This window comes from Eucalyptus grandis, chromosome 4 (assembly GCF_016545825.1).
Source record: "Eucalyptus grandis isolate ANBG69807.140 chromosome 4, ASM1654582v1, whole genome shotgun sequence".
NCBI lineage: Eukaryota > Viridiplantae > Streptophyta > Magnoliopsida > Myrtales > Myrtaceae > Eucalyptus > Eucalyptus grandis.
Window position 1 is genome coordinate 37077813 of NC_052615.1, and position 16845 is coordinate 37094657.

The following is a 16845-nucleotide window of genomic DNA, read 5'->3' on the forward strand; positions in this document are numbered from 1 at the left end:
ATGGATGTATATTCATGAAAAAGTGTATGGCGGAGTGGATTAAGAGAAAATGGCGTAAGAGACTAACGGGTCAAAAGAAAGAATAGACACCAAGTGGTGAAAACATCTGAGAGTAAAATCAATGTGCCTGCAAAGGCTATGTGGTTTCACAATTTCGCTAAACCTACTCTTCATTCACAAGCCAACTTTTTCTTTTTTCTTTTTTCCAGATTCACAAGCCAACTTTAATTACAGTCATTCTCATCGACCGTTTCGGAACAACATCACATATATTTTGGCTTGTCAAATGGCTGAAGGGATGGCAATGATGAAGAAATTATATTGCGTGATGGTTTAATTTGATCTTTTATTCATAAACAGGTCGTATCGCCCACATAAATATATCGAAATCTGTAGGGGTGAGCAGTTCCCGGTTCCTTACAGGTTCCGTCTGGAGCCTGAAACCTATCCTCGGTACAAATTCCTCATCTTTTGGAACCTGAAACCTACCCATCAGAACCAAAAACTTAGAACCTACCCTGTCACAGTTTCTAGGATCGGTTCCAGGTTCCAACGGGTTCTTTTTTTTTTTGGTTTCATTTTCAGATCTGAACAATAACAAAGAAGGAAAGACACAAACCAAAGCTTCTATGTCAGCTCAAGCCGAGATCAGAAAAATGATGGCAACTTAGCAACTTTTGTTGTGACAAATACAAGAAAATCACTGATGCAAGCAACAAACTTCGACCAAGCATGAGTTCTCTTTGTTATTAGGCTCTGAATTCTGTTTTGGTGTCTTAGGATTCACTGCCCGGTAAAACAAGATGATCAAATAAAACTCCATAGAAACAATAGTCGGCTGTTGGTGTATTTCCCTAAGCATTAATTTATAAGTTATGGTGTACCTTTGATAGATTTGGGTATGATGACTTCGTATTGGTGGTGATTTCTCAAAAGTGGAACTGATAGCTGCTATAGCTGAAGATTTGGAAGCCTGGTGGTGATTTCTCAAAAGTGGAACTGATAGCTGCTATAGCTGAAGATTTGGAAGCCAGTTTCGTTGAATCAAGGGTGACAGACTTTGGAAAGATCTTCCTGACAACTGGTGGTGGAGTTGAGAGATTTCTTGCAATTGATTCTCAAAATTAGCAACTAGTGCATTGAAAGCAGGAGACCTGCCCCTTGAATGGTTTGCTTTGCCTCATTATCAATTGCAAGAGTATTCACCATGCGCAGTACTTTTGTACTTGTGGCAGAAAAATCACCATGACCCAGCTGAAGAAAAGGCAGACATGTTTTTAGTCAAGTGAAGCAATAAACAAATATAAAAAAGAATACTCTTACCAAAAAAAAAAAAAACAAATATAAAAAAGAAAAGTGAAAAAGAAATATAAAAAAGAAAGAAGCAAAAATGAGTCCCAAAGTGAGCATTACTGTGTAATAGTTACATGAAGGCTTTCATTGAGTCAAACCAGATCTTTGATCATAAAAGATGACGCAACACATCTTTAGATTCCTCTAGGGATACAACATTTGTATTGGTGGAAGCATAACCACTGCCTAAAGGCAAAGCAATTGCCTGATGGGAAAACACTTTTCCTTTTTTTTGGCCCCATAAAAGATGCCAGGATATATTTCCTCATTTTTGCACTCTGTATCTACGTAGGTCACAGAAATGTCCACAACAATTGCAAGATGTTAAATTCACATCCATTATTATTTTATGCAGGTTCAAGACTATCATGGGTGAGGCTAGCATGAACCAAAAGCTACTTCATCACACAAATCTCTCACTGTTTCTAATAAATACATCAAATCAAGATGCACGTGCAACCTGTATAAGCATATGGACCTATTAAAGATGAAGACACCAGTCTTATGCACACAAAACCACAGAGCAAACAGCAGCAGTATTAACCACAAAAACAAATGGTGTGATTGCCCAGATCACAGATCATTTAGCATAGCCAGATACTTCACTCTAATAAGGAAAAGAGTTGAGCCAACAGAAAATGATGCGAATTTGCAAACTCCTAAAAGACCTTACCTTTGACTCCAAAAGAGAAATTTCTGATCTAAGCCAATCACTTTCCCTTTCCGGTTGATTTTATCCTTCTTGCTTCATTATTTAGCCTCTCATTTAAATCTCCTCCCGTTGCCGATTATTAGCTTCCTTTTGCTCATTTAAACTGCTCTCCATTTCTTTGATACAGCATTCCTTCTTGGCAAGAGACAACTGCAACTCCTGTTCCATATAAACACAGAGGATTGTCAGGATATGTGGCAATAGCATTAAAATGAGGGACAAAGATGACGGTGAACCGCAGATTGCAGAAGTTTACATTTGCCACTTTACTCCCAGTTTCATCTTTCTCTGGCTTCTTCAGCTCATTGACAAGAGTTTGATATTTATCCCGCTCCTCAGTGATCACTGAAAGCTGTGAAAGAAAAGCAATATTTACTGAAGGGGCACAGAACATGTCTATATGGGGAGCAGAGAATGACCAGAAAGTGAAAATAGGAAATAACACAAAATAATCTAAATATCACAATAAGGTCATGTAACCACAAGATAACTTGCAAACCACCTCCAATAATCTGTATTATGAAATCTCATCAGATACTGAAAAACACATTGAAAGTAGATAAACCGTTCTTGTAGACCTTCATCGCAGCCAACTTATGAATATCCAATGGAGCAGGAAAAGGTAAAGCAACAATACAAACCAAACCTTCAAGCATCAACTTAAGAACATCAAAAAGAGAATATAAGAAAGAATCTACTCTGCATCTAACCATATAAGGCTTCTGTTTCCAGAATAGCACCTGTTACATCAAATTTGATCTTGACATTCTGTTTCTTTATTTCCCTTCACGGTGCTAAGATGAGTATCATAATCAGTCAAGGCAGGTGCATATTGTTTACTTTATGATGCGGATTTCCCAACATTTGGCTATCATTAGCATTTACAAGTCTTGGGCCATATATAATTTCATTCTGTTTATGCAGAAACATTCTGCCGCATACAGGCTCTATTACGGTTGGTGTTCATCATCTTTTATGAACCATAAACAATGATTTTTAATTTACAACTCAAAAACTGCTCATGCAGCAAAGGCTTTCAATTATGGACCTAAACACTTGAGCAGAAGAACATGTAAAAATACATGGGACTCAAAATACTATGCCACCTCTATGCCTCAAGTTGAACCATACCATACCTCTCCAATGGTTAAAGCATGCATTTTCATCTTGGAGTCAACTTGTTGTCCCACCCAGACAAAGATTGCTGAGTGACAATCCAAGACAAATATATCTTCGGTCATCAAATCATCATGACTAAAATTGTGTATTTCTGTCACCTGCAATAACAATATCGGAATGGCTGTATAAGTAAGGACCTCGATAACATGCTAGCACAACAAGTAAGAATATATGCTAGCATCTTAAAGCAGTGGCAATTGAAAACAAAGGAAGACATTAGTAAAATGAGCAGAATACTCTGAGATGACTTCAGTTTTATGATACAGCAGAATAGAGGCAAGAGTTGGAATGAATGCTTATGATCAGCAGTAATATGTAAAGAGGTCAGTTAGGGAAAACTTCAAAAATAATGGCAAAAGATGCAACTGTTTTAAAGGTTGGAGCGAAGGGGTTGGCCCAAAAGGGAGAAAATCTCAAGCAGAGGAGGGATCGTGGATTTTATTTTGGGCTAGACAGGGTGCTACTGGCATGCGTCATTCTAGAGATCATATTCCACTATCAATTGGCAGAAATTCATCTCATAATTCAGCTGATCACTCCACTGCTTTGTTATCTTGAGCAACAGTCTAATAGACAACTCCATTCTCCAGAATATCAATCATGAAAAGCTACAGATATATTCAGTGTGTACATCTTAGTAGATTTTTATTTATTATTTTTATGAAGTAAATGGAAAAAAGAAGAAGAAGCAAACAACTAGGTAAATGTCCGTGACATGGTTACACCAGATTTACATATATTATTAACGATTACAGCAGTTTACAATGCTCGGTCAGGTGAGAAGATACCTTATGGTGGTTATTCGGCAGAACTGTATCTGCTTTTCCAAGAAGCTTGTCTCCTCTCTGCCAGGAATTGAGCCTTATTTCCAACACCAAGCTACGGTGAACTATGGAAGAAGCATTGGCCTATCCAGTAACCCCCCAGTGGGCATGAATTAGGCATTACAAACAAATACCACTTTGTCTACTGCAGTATCATTGGCCAATAAACAACAAACGAATCTTCGATAATGCTTTGAATTACAATGATAAGGGTACTACAAGATGTAATTGTATCTGCCATGACTTATAATTCTTCCTGACTTGAAGCACAAGGCTGGAGAGAATATTATTTGCAGACATCTACTAGTCTACGGGCAGGAACTACTAAATGTGTGGCAACTCATATAGAAAAGGAGTTACTGACCTTCAACAATGACTATAGTTTTGGAAGACCTCCACTTTTGTTTCCTTGCTTTCCTTAGAATACGCGCCGTCTCTACCTTGACTTCATCTGTTATGGAGCTACCCTTATCTGCCCAAGGAATTTTGATGAGGGATAGTGCTTTTTTTTTATAAACATCTATATAGCTGCACAAAGTTGGAGATATCTTTAAAATTAATCTGTTTACTAGCTTTCATGAATGGTATCAGGTTTGTGGAAAATAATAACATTCTACATGTCAATCTTAAGTGGAGCTGATGGACTTAATCTTGGTCCCGAATGCCTTTGTAAATCTGGTGATACTTCCATTTACTTCCCAACTAGTAGCAGCTGACGGGTACTTATCATTCCATAAGGAATAGAAATTAGTTTTACCCGTCTCCCTGTCATCAAGCAAGCAAGGAAATCCACTGTCAATCTCCTCATCTGACTCAATAGCAAGTCGACAGCTTCTTTCATCCACCCTGACCTGCTGAGAATGCCACGAGTAAGATGAACTTGCCCTTTGACCAGGTGATAAGACCTATGTGCAACAAAATCACTGAGATGATTTCAAGCAACTCAAGACAGCTTGTACCAATCCTTCATTTGAAGAATTGACAAGCATGTCTTATTATCGATTGCCACATGGTGAGCAAAATGAAACTCGAAAAAGCAGAAACACCTTTCTGTTTGATAACACATCTTTTTGCCCGTGCTTCATAATTGGCATATTAGAAGCAAAAGTTGCTTTTTCTGACTTCACTGACGTCCACCCTCCTAGTTCTGTCTTTGGTACCGAATTGGTTTGCAAATGTACTTTCGAATTTGCAGCTGAACTGAAACCAACAATTTGATATTTCAAAATGCTTGGGACACAGGACAGAAGAAAATCGGGACAAGCAAAACATAAGTAGGCAAGCAAGCAGGAAGCACATTTACTAATCAAAACATGCATGCCATCCCAGATCAGACAGAGGCAGCTAGTGAAAGATCCATCCTAGGCCCAGCTAATTACAATTCATGTTGAGTTAGATTGTGTTCTTTTGTTATGTGTGTTTATTGAAAAAAAGTGCACGCGCACATAGAGACAATTAGAGTAATTTGACCAGTGAATAAATTCCATCCTACATATTTCAATAATTCTACGAACACCATTTGAAGGGGAAATTAGATTCTCCACATGAAATGTCTTGATTTTAACAAAAGATAACATCAGTGTGTCTCAGCTTTGACTGCAGAGAAGAAAAACGCCTGCATATAGTTGTTAAAAGTGTCAATACGCTGGCTACCCAAATAGGCTTTTAAAACTCACGAGTGCAGATTTTGATGCATACGATTTCAGTTGTATCGATTTCTCACGAAGCATTCACTTCCGGTATTCTAAGCAGCCAAAAAGATGAGTCCAGGCTTGACACCTCTAAACTACAAACTACTTAACCTTGCTAACAGGGCTGCGATGATCTATTTCTCTTGTCCAGAAACGCAATCAATAAAGACAAGATCACACACCTTTGTAATTGTTGCGCATTCCTTTGTGGGAGAGCACAAATGACGGTACCACTTGCCGGCGTTCGGGAACGAGCCTCCGGGCTTTCGAGAACCGCGGCGTACACCTTGATGTCGTCCTTCCTCCTTCGTGAGCTGATCTCTGCCATCGAAAACGACGCCGATAAACATCCCGAACAAGCAAGGGGGCCCAAGATGCCGAATCGACCGATCGATCCCCCGCGCGAAGAACAGAGAGAGTGATTGAAGTGTTACCCGGAGATGTAGGTCTTGCCGGAGAGGAACTCGTCGAGGGACTTGAGGCCCGACTCCGTGTGGAGATTCGTCGAGGAACTCGTCAAGGGCGAGCAGCGTCGGGCACAGACAGTGGAGAACTGTGAGTGTGAAGTGAACTGAGTGAGAAGAGAACTGAGAAATTGTCAGGGCTTTTTTTGAACCTAACCGGTTCCAGAAAAAGGGAACCGGGAACCGGAACCGGTCCCTTTAGAATCGGGAACCGAACCAGATCCTCCGGTGTGGTTCTCTGATTCCCGGTTCTTCCCAGAAATCGCTCACCCCTAGGAATCTGGACATTGAGACCTAGCGGGCGTTGTACAGATGACAATTTCAGCCAGGAGTGCAGTCAAAACTTACTGAGCTGCATGGCCAACTTCGAGAACTACAAAGGGCGAACGTTTAAAGGAAGCAAATGCAAAGTCGAGGATGTCGTCAACGTCCTCTGCCTTGTCACTGAAGCTGCTTTGGTTGCCCGAAGACACCTCCACAGGCCCTGAATCTCTGTTTTTAGTCAAATTCGACACATAAATCTCATCACGAATCCAAAATGGCTAGGGAATCTTGTGAAGAGAATATAACAATGTATAAAAAACACGGTAATAACTTACCACGAAAAAAATTGTTAAGGGACTGAGGTAATTTTAGTTGAGGGATTTCCTGAAAAGTACATATAGCTCATTTGAGGTAACTGTTCTTCCATTTGAGCATCTTCACGTATAAGATGAAATTGAAAGTATCTGAATAGGCGAATAAACAAAACCGCATAGATGTTAATTGAGGAAACAAATCGTTCTTCAAGGTCAGTAGTTCCAGAAAATTATTACTCCGATTTGCTTGTGATAGTCATTAATAACTTATCTAGGGTGAGCAAATCTTTCTTGATAGCTATGACATCTGACCGTTGGCATTATCAAGAGAGTGATTTCTCCGAAGCATCATATCATATTCCTTCATCAGCTTCCTCGTTCCTTGAATTACGGAAGAGAAGGAAAACAACACCCATGAAAATTGAATAAATTCGCCCTAGTTGTTTCATGTAAAAGAAAGGAGACAAAAAGCAAACCTTCTCATGCACAGGTTGCTAATATCAAATGGTTAATACATTAAGAACAGAAACTTGTTAGTCGGTGAAAATATTTAATAGTCGCAGAAAATCGTATCTTACGTACTTATTGACAGATTTGTAGATCTATTGAAGTGCTACACTTGTACAATTTGAAAAAATTGGTCACTAACTAATATATGAGTACGATAGTAAAATCATTTTTGAGTTGGTAGTTTACTAACCACGCCAATAAAATCTGAAAGACATCGGTAATCTTCTGATCTATTAAAACGTTGGTAAATCCTTCTACTTTTCCTTGTAAATGTGTTATTAACTCCTTCCAAGATCCATAGCACGATACCCCTGAAGCATCGTGTCAACTTCCACGACCAGAGTCAACATTCCTCGAACTACTTAAAAGACAAATGTAGAAGAATTCGGGCTATCAAGCAAAATGGAGTTATCAAGTAGGAACTGCTGATGAAATTTGGCAACGGTTCTGGACAATGAACAGTGTTACCTGCCTTATTTACCTTTCAAAGCAAAACGTGAATTCGGGGACCAATTGTTTCTCTCTGCTGCAGTAGTGCAATAAACGAATGGAATTCTGATAAGTCGCATCGCCGAACATCTTTTAGAGTCGAACACCTCGATTCCTAGAGCTCTGTGATCTCCACGAGTTTATGCTAGATTGACCCCCATCTTTCCATTAAAACTTCGAATTTCCACAGATGGGGACAATTTGCTGAGGCTCGGAGCTAAATCCCTCATTTGCAGACATTTGCGACTTTCTCCAGTCCCTTGACATCCGAAGTTTTAGAACCCTTTAATGTTCAAATATGTCAGGTTATCGAAGCACGAGAGGTCTGGTAATGTTTCAATGGATCCGCACCCAGGTAAATTCAATTTTTCTAAGTTTTTCGATAGATGTTCAAGGCCGTCAAGGTTGGACAACTTTCGGCATCTATGTACAAAGAACCTAGCTAAGGATTTTGATGCTCCCAGACCCTTGATTACTGTCAGCTCATTGCAACGAGAAATAACTAATTTTGACAAGAATTCCAATCTCGACAGACTTGGTAACTCTTTCAACTCATTGCAATTGTAAACACAAAGCTCCAACAATCTAGAGGCAAGCTCCAGCATGGATTTCAACAGTTGGCAAAAATCAACAACGAGCAATTTTAGGTGGACTAGATGAGAAAGTTGAGGCAATGTGTGATGTTGACAAGTGACTCTTAAATCAGTTAAGCATACAAGAATTTGTGGGAGTGATCAAAGATTGCGACACCTTCTTAATTGAAGGAGTTGCAGAGAAGGCAGATAAGCGATGCTTTGCGGCAACGATTGAAGCATCTTGCAGTCATATAATTGAAGTTCTTCAAGATGAGAAAGCTTATTGAATCCATCGAGGAAGCCAGAAACGCTTAACCCACTTAATCGAAGGATCTTCAGTGAATACAACCCATCTATGGGGATTTCCGCTTCCAAATTCTTGCATTCACTAACATCTAATTCTTCAAGTTTCTTAAGACAAGAAAGCTTATCAAATCCATTGGAGAAGCCAGAAATGCTTGTCCAACCTAATCGAAGGATCCTTAGTGAAGACAACCCATCTATAAAAATTTCCCCTCCTAGATTCTTGCATCTTGCGGCATCTAATTCTTCAAGTTTCTCCATACGAGAAAGCTTATTGAATAAGTTGGGGAAGCCAGAAACACTTGTTCCACTTAATCGAATGATCTTCAGTGAAGACAACCCATCTATAGGAATTTCCACTCTCAGATTCTTACATTGTCTAACATCTAATTCTTCAAGTTTCTCAAGACGAGAAAGCTTATTGAATCCATTGGAGAAGCCAGAAATGTTTGTCCAACCTAATCGAAGGATCTTTAGTGAAGACAACCCATCTATAAGAATTTCCCCTCCAAGATTCTTGCATCCTGCGGCATCTAATTCTTCAAGTTTCTCCAAACGAGAAAGCTTATTGAATAAGTCAGGGAAGCCAGAAACGTTTGTTCCGCTTAATCGAAGGATTTTCAGTGAAGACAACCCATCTATAGGTATTTCCCCTTCCAAATTCTTGCATTCACTGACATCTAATTCTTCAAGTTTTTCAAGACGAGAAAGCTTATTGAATCTATTGGAGAAGCCAGAAATGCTTGTCCAACCTAATCGAAGGATCCTTAGTGAAGACAACCCATCTATAAGAATTTTCCCTCCAAGATTCTTGCATCCTGCGGCATCTAATTCTTCAAGTTTCTCAAGACGAGAAAGCTTATTGAATCCATTGGAGAAGCCAGAAATGCTTGTCCAACCTAATCGAAGGATCCTCAGTGAAAACAACTCATCTATAAGAATTTCCCCTCCTAGATTCTTGCATCTTGCGGCATCTAATTGTTCAAGTTTCTCAAGACAAGAAAGCTTATTGAATAAGTCGGGGAAGCCAGAAATGCTTGTTCCACTTAATCGAAGGATCTTCAATGAAGACAACCTATCTATAGGAATTTCTCCTTCCAAATTCTTGCATTCACTGACATCTAATTCTTCAAGTTTTTCAAGACGAGAAAGCTTATTGAATCCATGGGAGAAGCTAGAAATGTTTGTCCAACCTAATCGAAGGATTCTCAATGAAGATGACCCATCTATAAGAATTTCCCCTCTTAAATTCTTGCATCCTGCGGCATCTAATTCTTCAAGTTTCTCCAAATGAGAAAGCTTATTGAATAATTTGGGGAAGCCAGAAACGCTTGTTTCACTCAATCGAAGGATCTTCAGGGAAGACAACCCATCTATAGGATTTCCCCTTCCAAATTCTCGCATTCACCGACATCTAATTCTTCAAGTTTTTCAAGACGAGAAAGCTTATCGAATCCATTGGAGAAACCATAAATGCTTGTCCAACCTAATCGAAGGATCCTTAGGAAGACAACCTATCTATAAGAATTTCCCCTCCTAGATTCTTGCATCCTGCAGCATCTAATTCTGCAAGTTTCTCTAGATGAGAAAGATTATTGAATAAGTCAGGGAAGCCGGAAACGCTTGTTCCACTTAATCGAAGGATCTTCAATGAAGATAACCCATTTATATGGATTTTCCCTTCCAAATTCTTGCATTCACTGACATCTAATTCTTCAAGCTTCTCAAAATGAGAAAGCTTATTGAATAAGTTGGGGAAGCCAGAAACGCTTGTTCCATTTAATCGAAGGATCTTCAGTGGGGACAACCCATTTATAGGGATTTCCCCTTCCAAATTCTTGCATTCGGTGACATCTAATTCTTCAAGTTTCTCAAGATAAGAAAGCTTATTGAATCCATTGGAGAAGCTAGAAATGCTTGTCCAACCTAATCGAATGATCCTCAAGTGAAGACAACCCATTTATAAGAATTTCCCCTTCTAGATTCTTGCATCCTGTGGCATCTAATTCTTCAAGTTTATTTAGATGAGAAAGCTTATCAAATAAGTCGGGGAAGCCAGAAACGCTTGTTCCACTTAATCGAAGGATTTTCAATGAAGACAACCTATCTATAGGGATTTCCCCTTCCAAATTCTTGCATTCGGTGACATCTAATTCTTCAAGTTTCTCAAGATAAGAAAGCTTATTGAATCCATTGGAGAAGCTAGAAATGCGTGTCTAACCTAATCGAATGATCCTCATGAAGACAACCCATTTATAAGAATTTCCCCTTCTAGATTCTTGCATCCTGTGGCATCTAATTCTTCAAGTTTCTCTAGATGAGAAAGTTTATTGAATAAGTTGGGGAAGCCAGAAATGCTTGTTCCACTTAATCGAAAGATCTTTAGTGAAGACAACCCATCTATAGGGATTTCCCCTTCCAAATTCTTGCATTGTCTGACATCTAATTCTTCAAGTTTCTCAAGATGAGAAAGCTTATTGAATTTATTGGAGAAGCTAGAAATGCTTGTCCAACCTAATCGAAGGATCTTCAATGAAGACAACCCATCTAGAAAAATTTTCCCTCCTAGATTCTTGCATCCTGTGGCATCTAATTCTTCAAGTTTTTCCAAACGAGAAAGCTTATTGAATAAGTCGGGGAAGCCAGAAACGCTTGTTCCACTTAATCGAAGGATCTTCAAAGTGAAGACAACCCATCTATAGGATTTCCCCTTCCAAATTCTTGCATTGTCTGACATCTAATTCTTCAAGTTTCTCAAGATGAGAAAGCTTATTGAATTCTTTGGAGAAGCTAGAAATGCTTGTCCAACCTAATCGAAGGATCCTCAGTGAAGACAACCCATCTAGAAAAATTTTCCCTCCTAGATTCTTGCATCCTGTGGCATCTAATTCTTCAAGTTTTTCCAAACGAGAAAGCTTATTGAATAAGTCGGGGAAGCCAGAAACGCTTGTTCCACTTAATCGAAGGATCTTCAATGAAGACAACCTATCTATAGGGATTTCCCCTTCCAAATTCTTGCATTGTCTGACATCTAATTCTTCAAGTTTCTCAAGATGAGAAAGCTTATTGAATAAGTCAGGAAAGCCAGAAATGCTTGTTCCACTTAATCGAAGGATCTTCAGTGAAGACAACCCATCTATAGGGATTTCCCCTCCCAGATTCGTGCATTGTCTGACATCTAATTCTTCAAGTTTCGTAAGATGAGAAAGCTTATTGAATTCATTGGAGAAGCCAGAAATGCTTGTCCAACCTAATCGAAGGATCCTCAATGAAGACAACCTATCTATAAGAATTTCCCCTCCTAGATTCTTGCATCCCGTGGCATCTAATTCTTCAAGTTTCTCTAAATGGGAAAGCTTATCGAATCCATCGAGAAAGCCAAAAACGCTTGTTCCACTTAATCGAAGGATCTTCAGTGAAGACAACCCATCTATAGGGATTTTCCCTCCCAAATTCATGCATTGTCTGACGTCTAATTCTTCAAGTTTCTCAAGATGAGAAAGCTTATTGAATTCATTGGAGAAGCCAGAAATGCTTGTCCAACCTAATCGAAGGATCTTTAGTGAAGACAACCTATCTATAAGAATTTCCCCTCGTAGATTCTTGCATCCTGTGACATCTAATTCTTCAAGTTTCTCCATACGAGAAAGCTTATCGAATCCATCGAGGAAGCCAAAATTGCTTGTTCCACTTAATCGAAGGATCTTCAGTGAAGACAACTCATCTATAGGGATTTCCCCTCCTAGATTCATGCATTGTCTGACGTCTAATTCTTCAAGTTTCTCAAGATGAGAAAACTTATTGAATTCATTAAAGAAGCCAGAAATGTTTGTCCAACCTAATCGAAGGATCCTTAGTGAAGACAACATATCTATAAGGATTTCCCCTTCCAAATTCTTGCATTCACTAACATCTAATTGTTCAAGTTTCTCCAGATGAGAAAGCTTATTGAATAAGTTAGGGAAGCCAGAGACGCTTGTTCCACTTAATCGAAGGATCTTCAGTGAAGACAACCCATCTATAGGGATTTCCCCTTCTAAATTCTTGCATTCACTGACATCTAATTCTTCAAGTTTTTCAAGACGAGAAAGCTTATTGAATCCATTGGAGAAGCCAGAAATGCTTGTCCAACTTAATCGAAGGATCCTCAGTGAAGACAACCCATCTATAAGAATTTCCCCTCCTAGATTCTTGCATCCTCGGCAAAGATCTAATTCTTCAAGTTTCTCCAGATGAGAAAGCTTATTGAATAAGTCGGGGAAGCCAAAAACGCTTGTTCCACTTAATCGAAGGATCTTCAGTGAAGACAACCCATTTATAAGAATTTCCTCTCGTAGATTCTTGCATCCTGTGGCATCTAATTCTTCTAGTTTCTCAAGACGAGAAAGCTTATTGAATCCATCGTGGAAGCCATAAATGAGTGTCCCACTTAATCGAAGGATCTTCAGTGAAGACAACCCATCTATATGAATTCTCCTCCCTAGACTCTTGCATCCTATGAAATTAAATTCTTCAAGGTTGCCCAACTTGCTAATAGTACTAGGTAAACTACTCAGTTTCTTGCAATAATTAATACTAAATCTTTTCAATTTTTTCAAATCCCCAATGGACTCAGGCAATTCACAAATGCCTAAAAATGACAAGTCCAATATAGTCAACCATTCCAACTTCCCAATTGAGTTGGGGATATGTAAATTTCTTGAAAACTGCGCTCGACTTAAGTATAGCTGCTGCAAGTTCACGAGGGATCCAATGCTCTTTGGAAGTCTACATAATTTCAAGCAATTAGTTAGGTCAAGGATTGACAAATTTACTAGATGGCTAACTGAGTCGGGAATTCCAGCCAATGATTGGCAATCATTGGCATAAAGATTCTCCAACTTTTTCAAAGAACTTATACATGAAGGAATTTCTTCTATAGCAGTCTGCCTTATGCGAAGTACCTTCAGTTCCTCCAACTTGCCCATTTCTTGGGGTAGCTCTCGAAGTTTTACACATCTTTGCAAGTCCAAAACAACGAGACCCTTGGCTTCTCCAATAGAAGGGTGGATTTGCTCTAGATTATCACATTTTTTGAGGACTAATACCTCTAAATGTCGAAAGGCCGAGAGATTAGGAGTAACTTTTAAATTAAGGCAACCTCCAAGATCTAGAACTTTCAATTCCTTCACCACCTACAAAACAAAATGATTTGATAAATTTTCGCCAAGAATAAGTCAATAAAAATAAAAGACAAAACAACATGTTCTTTATCTGACCTTGAGATAACTCCAACCTTCCCAGTGCTCTGAAATGTCACTTCTTGATAATGAAAGTACGGCTAATTTCTCTAGATGAAATTTCATAGCCACGGATGCAGGACATCCGTCCAACCCAAGCCATCGTAACTTGGGAAGCAAGATTTTGGAATCTCCAATTAGTTTTGCATTAGTCATCGTAAGGAATCTTAAGTTCGGCAGTTTCTCAAATTGTTCATTTGTGAATTCACTCCGTGAGCTATCTCCTTCGAGAAAAAGGGCCTGAATGTTAAGATTTTCAATTCCCTTCACAAATGTTGCGTCAAGTCAGCTTAAGTGGACCCATTATCACTTTGCATTCATTCTATAGTTGTGAAGTTGATGCTCAAGGTGAGGCCAACAATAGGTCATTTCAAGGGGGAAACACGCGGGATAATTACATTGAATAATACCTTAATCAATCAATACTAACACCAAGTGCACAAGTAACCACTAAGCGGCATGGAGTTTATTGTTTAAACCAAAAGTTTTCATTTTCTCTTCTTTTTTTTTCCAACTTAATAGAAAATGTCGACCATGTATAGATGCAAAGCCCATTACTACCTAATTAGATCAGGAAATAATACAAGGAGAGTAATCTCGGCTGTGAGGTCTAACAGTTTATTCCAATCAAGATAATTCATGTCAAAAGAGAGTAGAACAATGATAGAGGTTACAATTACCTTAGTTCTCTGAAATATTTTCAAGGCTTCCTCTTGAAGCCATAGCCTACTTCGATTCATAAAAGCATGGTAATCTTCTTGACGAATAATTTCCCTACCAAGGTCTCTCAGTTGGTCATGCATTTTCAACATGCCATTATCTCCTATTTTTATCAGTGACATAAAACTCAATGTTTCAAGCCCCATCTTTGGAAAAAAATTACAAGCATCCCACATGCAGAATGCACATTTGAAATGATATCCTCCAAAGAAATAGGCAATATCCAAAAATATCTGCTTTTCCTCATAGTTTAATGTGTCATAACTTATTCTCAATTTCTCCTGCACTTTCTCATGCGGTACTATTTGTAACTTCTTTAACGCATCTTGCCAGAATGCTTGGTTCCGTCCACATAGAAATGAACCTATAACCTCAAGCGCTAAGGGTAGCCCTCCGGCAGTGGACACGATAGCATGAGAGAGAGATTCAAATTCACACGGAGGAGAGTCCCTCCTAAAGGCATGTCTACTGAACAAGATCAAGGACTCAGCCTTAGCAATTTCCTTGAGTTCATACTTGTAGCTCACCCCAACATCATCAAGAATAGACCTTATTCTTGTGGTAATTATTATCTTACTTCCCATCTCAAACCAGTCACGTTTTCCAATTAAAGCTTTGATATGATTGTTATCATCCACATCATCTAGAAGAATTAGGACTTTCTTACGTTTAAATCTAGATTCCATGATCCTGATTCCTTCATCCTGATTGAACACATGATCATTCTCTTTTAGTATATCAAATTTTAATTGACCCTGTACATATGAAATGCCCTTGCTCTGTGAGGATTCTCGAATATCTGCAATAAAACTATGATGCTGAAATTGGTCGAATAGCTTATTGTAGATGGCTTTGGCTAAAGTTGTTTTGCCGATACCTCCCATTCCATGAATGCCAATAACTTGGGTGGCATTGTGTTTATCATCCAGCAATCTCAAGATATCCTCCATAGCATTATCGATCCCGACAAGATGTTCGGTAATAACCAGCTGAAAGGCCTTCTTTAGCTCGCTCAAAACTTTTCTGACAACTATTTTCACCAATTCTCCTTCGTGGCTGTTTATAAAGGATTCGAATTAAAATGCATTAGAAGAACACTCATATCGTATTCTATCTCATTGTCACAAAGCTACAACATTAACAGTTAAAAACGCAAGCACAAGATGAGAAAACACACGAATGTATGGCCACCTCTACAAGCAAGATCCAGTTGAAAAAAAGTAAACAAGGTTTTGATGGAAAGTGAAATACCCGTCAGCAGTTTTCTCTGATTCCCATCCCTTTAGGGAAGCCACTTCTTGGAGTGCTTGCTTCCATTTGGCAACATCTTCTTTTAAATACTTCCTACTTAAATGGGAAAAAGTCTTTCCAAACCTTTCTATTTGGTATCGCACATGGGCCGGTTTAACCCGGTAAAATACGGGCAAGACAACATGCCCAATGCTCTTCGTGCACTCCGTCATCTCAACGAGCTCTTGAAGGCACCATTTGCTTGAAGCGTAGTTCTGAGAAATAATCGGGATCGAGATCTTACTGTTCTTAATGGCTTGGAGAAGGTTGGTTCCGATCACCTCACCTTCGCGAAGCTCATTGTCATCTCTAAACACGCGGATCCCAGCATCGATGAGGCCATTGTAGAGGTGATCTACGAATGTTTTACGAGTATCCTCGCCTTTGAAGCTCAAAAAAACATCATAGTTTTCACTTGCTGAAGTAGCGGACGAACTAGATGCAGCGGTATCTTCTGCTTTTCGACGTGTGCTCTTCTTGTTGCTCTTGACAAAATAGTATGCGAGCAGAGACAGAAGAATGGACGCAACCAACACTGCAAGAAAAAGCCCAAACACTGGATCACGTTTCATTTTTCCTTCTCCAATAACTCTAGAACCGATCTCTCCCTGAACGTCAAAGAATCAAATGCCTCTATATAGAATGCCCAACAAGATGACAGTGGAGAACTGCGTTTTTGGGTCCTTTATACTTCAAGACGCACATGGACCGGGAGGAGGAAAAGTAGACAAATTAATAAAAAATCAACCATGCCCCTTCTTTCGGGTAAGTGGAATATAGCCGTCGAAGGGGCCCACCGCTTCGATCCGAAAGTCTACGTGGGACCATCCTGTTCCACATCTACGAACTCCATTAACGAGAACCCAAATCCATCGATC

General features: G+C 39.2%; 3 protein-coding genes across 6 annotated transcripts; all 3 read right to left on the minus strand.

Annotated features, from left to right (window-relative positions):
* Window positions 1-648: 648 nt before the first annotated feature.
* LOC108953875 lies at window positions 649-6932 on the minus strand. Of its 4 annotated transcripts, XR_005550335.1 has the most exons (12): window positions 6823-6927; window positions 6572-6715; window positions 6194-6312; window positions 5942-6080; window positions 5115-5268; window positions 4826-4919; window positions 4433-4540; window positions 4033-4152; window positions 3202-3342; window positions 2322-2417; window positions 2027-2224; window positions 649-1254 (listed from the first exon to the last, which is right to left on the minus strand). XR_005550335.1 is itself a non-coding variant. In XM_039311120.1 (5 exons), exons 3-5 carry the CDS (start codon window positions 6085-6087, stop codon window positions 4695-4697), a joined length of 579 nt encoding a protein of 192 aa, XP_039167054.1. In that variant the 5' UTR covers window positions 6088-6312; window positions 6572-6715; window positions 6823-6932; the 3' UTR covers window positions 4567-4694. The 4 variants fall into 4 exon arrangements, 1 of the variants encoding a protein (XP_039167054.1); XR_005550334.1 differs by having other exon boundaries at window positions 4033-4540; window positions 6823-6929; XR_005550336.1 differs by lacking the exon at window positions 4826-4919 and having other exon boundaries at window positions 4033-4540; window positions 6823-6928.
* Window positions 6933-7090: 158 nt separating this feature from the next.
* On the minus strand, window positions 7091-10082 carry LOC104443228 (protein SUPPRESSOR OF npr1-1, CONSTITUTIVE 1-like). The gene is made up of 2 exons (XM_039310942.1): window positions 7793-10082; window positions 7091-7182 (listed from the first exon to the last, which is right to left on the minus strand). Exon 1 carries the CDS (start codon window positions 10080-10082, stop codon window positions 8535-8537), a length of 1548 nt encoding a protein of 515 aa, XP_039166876.1. The 3' UTR covers window positions 7091-7182; window positions 7793-8534.
* Window positions 10083-11374: 1292 nt separating this feature from the next.
* On the minus strand, window positions 11375-16539 carry LOC120292652 (disease resistance protein RPV1-like). Its single transcript, XM_039310943.1, has 4 exons — window positions 15929-16539; window positions 14638-15733; window positions 12840-13852; window positions 11375-12731 (listed from the first exon to the last, which is right to left on the minus strand). The coding sequence occupies exons 1-4, from the start codon at window positions 16537-16539 to the stop codon at window positions 11375-11377; spliced, it is 4077 nt and encodes a 1358-aa protein (XP_039166877.1).
* Window positions 16540-16845: the final 306 nt, after the last annotated feature.

What these genes read in the sequence shown, in the direction of transcription:
- LOC108953875 (XM_039311120.1), bottom strand. Translation starts at nt 6,087, where the DNA reads ATGGCAGAGATCAGCTCACGAAGGAGGAAGGACGACATCAAGGTGTAC. An exon ending in AATGCGCAACAATTACAAAG is followed by an intron (nt 5,269 to 5,941) that starts GTGTGTGATCTT and finishes TGTTGGTTTCAG; the next exon opens with TTCAGCTGCAAATTCGAAAG. An exon ending in ATGTGTTATCAAACAGAAAG is followed by an intron (nt 4,974 to 5,114) that starts GTGTTTCTGCTT and finishes TGTTGCACATAG; the next exon opens with GTCTTATCACCTGGTCAAAG.
- LOC104443228 (XM_039310942.1), bottom strand. Translation starts at nt 10,082, where the DNA reads ATGCGAGAATTTGGAAGGGGAAATCCTATAGATGGGTTGTCTTCCCTG.
- LOC120292652 (XM_039310943.1), bottom strand. Translation starts at nt 16,539, where the DNA reads ATGAAACGTGATCCAGTGTTTGGGCTTTTTCTTGCAGTGTTGGTTGCG. An exon ending in AAATATTTCAGAGAACTAAG is followed by an intron (nt 13,853 to 14,637) that starts GTAATTGTAACC and finishes TTTGTTTTGTAG; the next exon opens with GTGGTGAAGGAATTGAAAGT. An exon ending in GGGGAAATTCTTATAGATGG is followed by an intron (nt 12,732 to 12,839) that starts GTTGTCTTCACT and finishes ATTAGATGTCAG; the next exon opens with TGAATGCAAGAATTTAGAAG.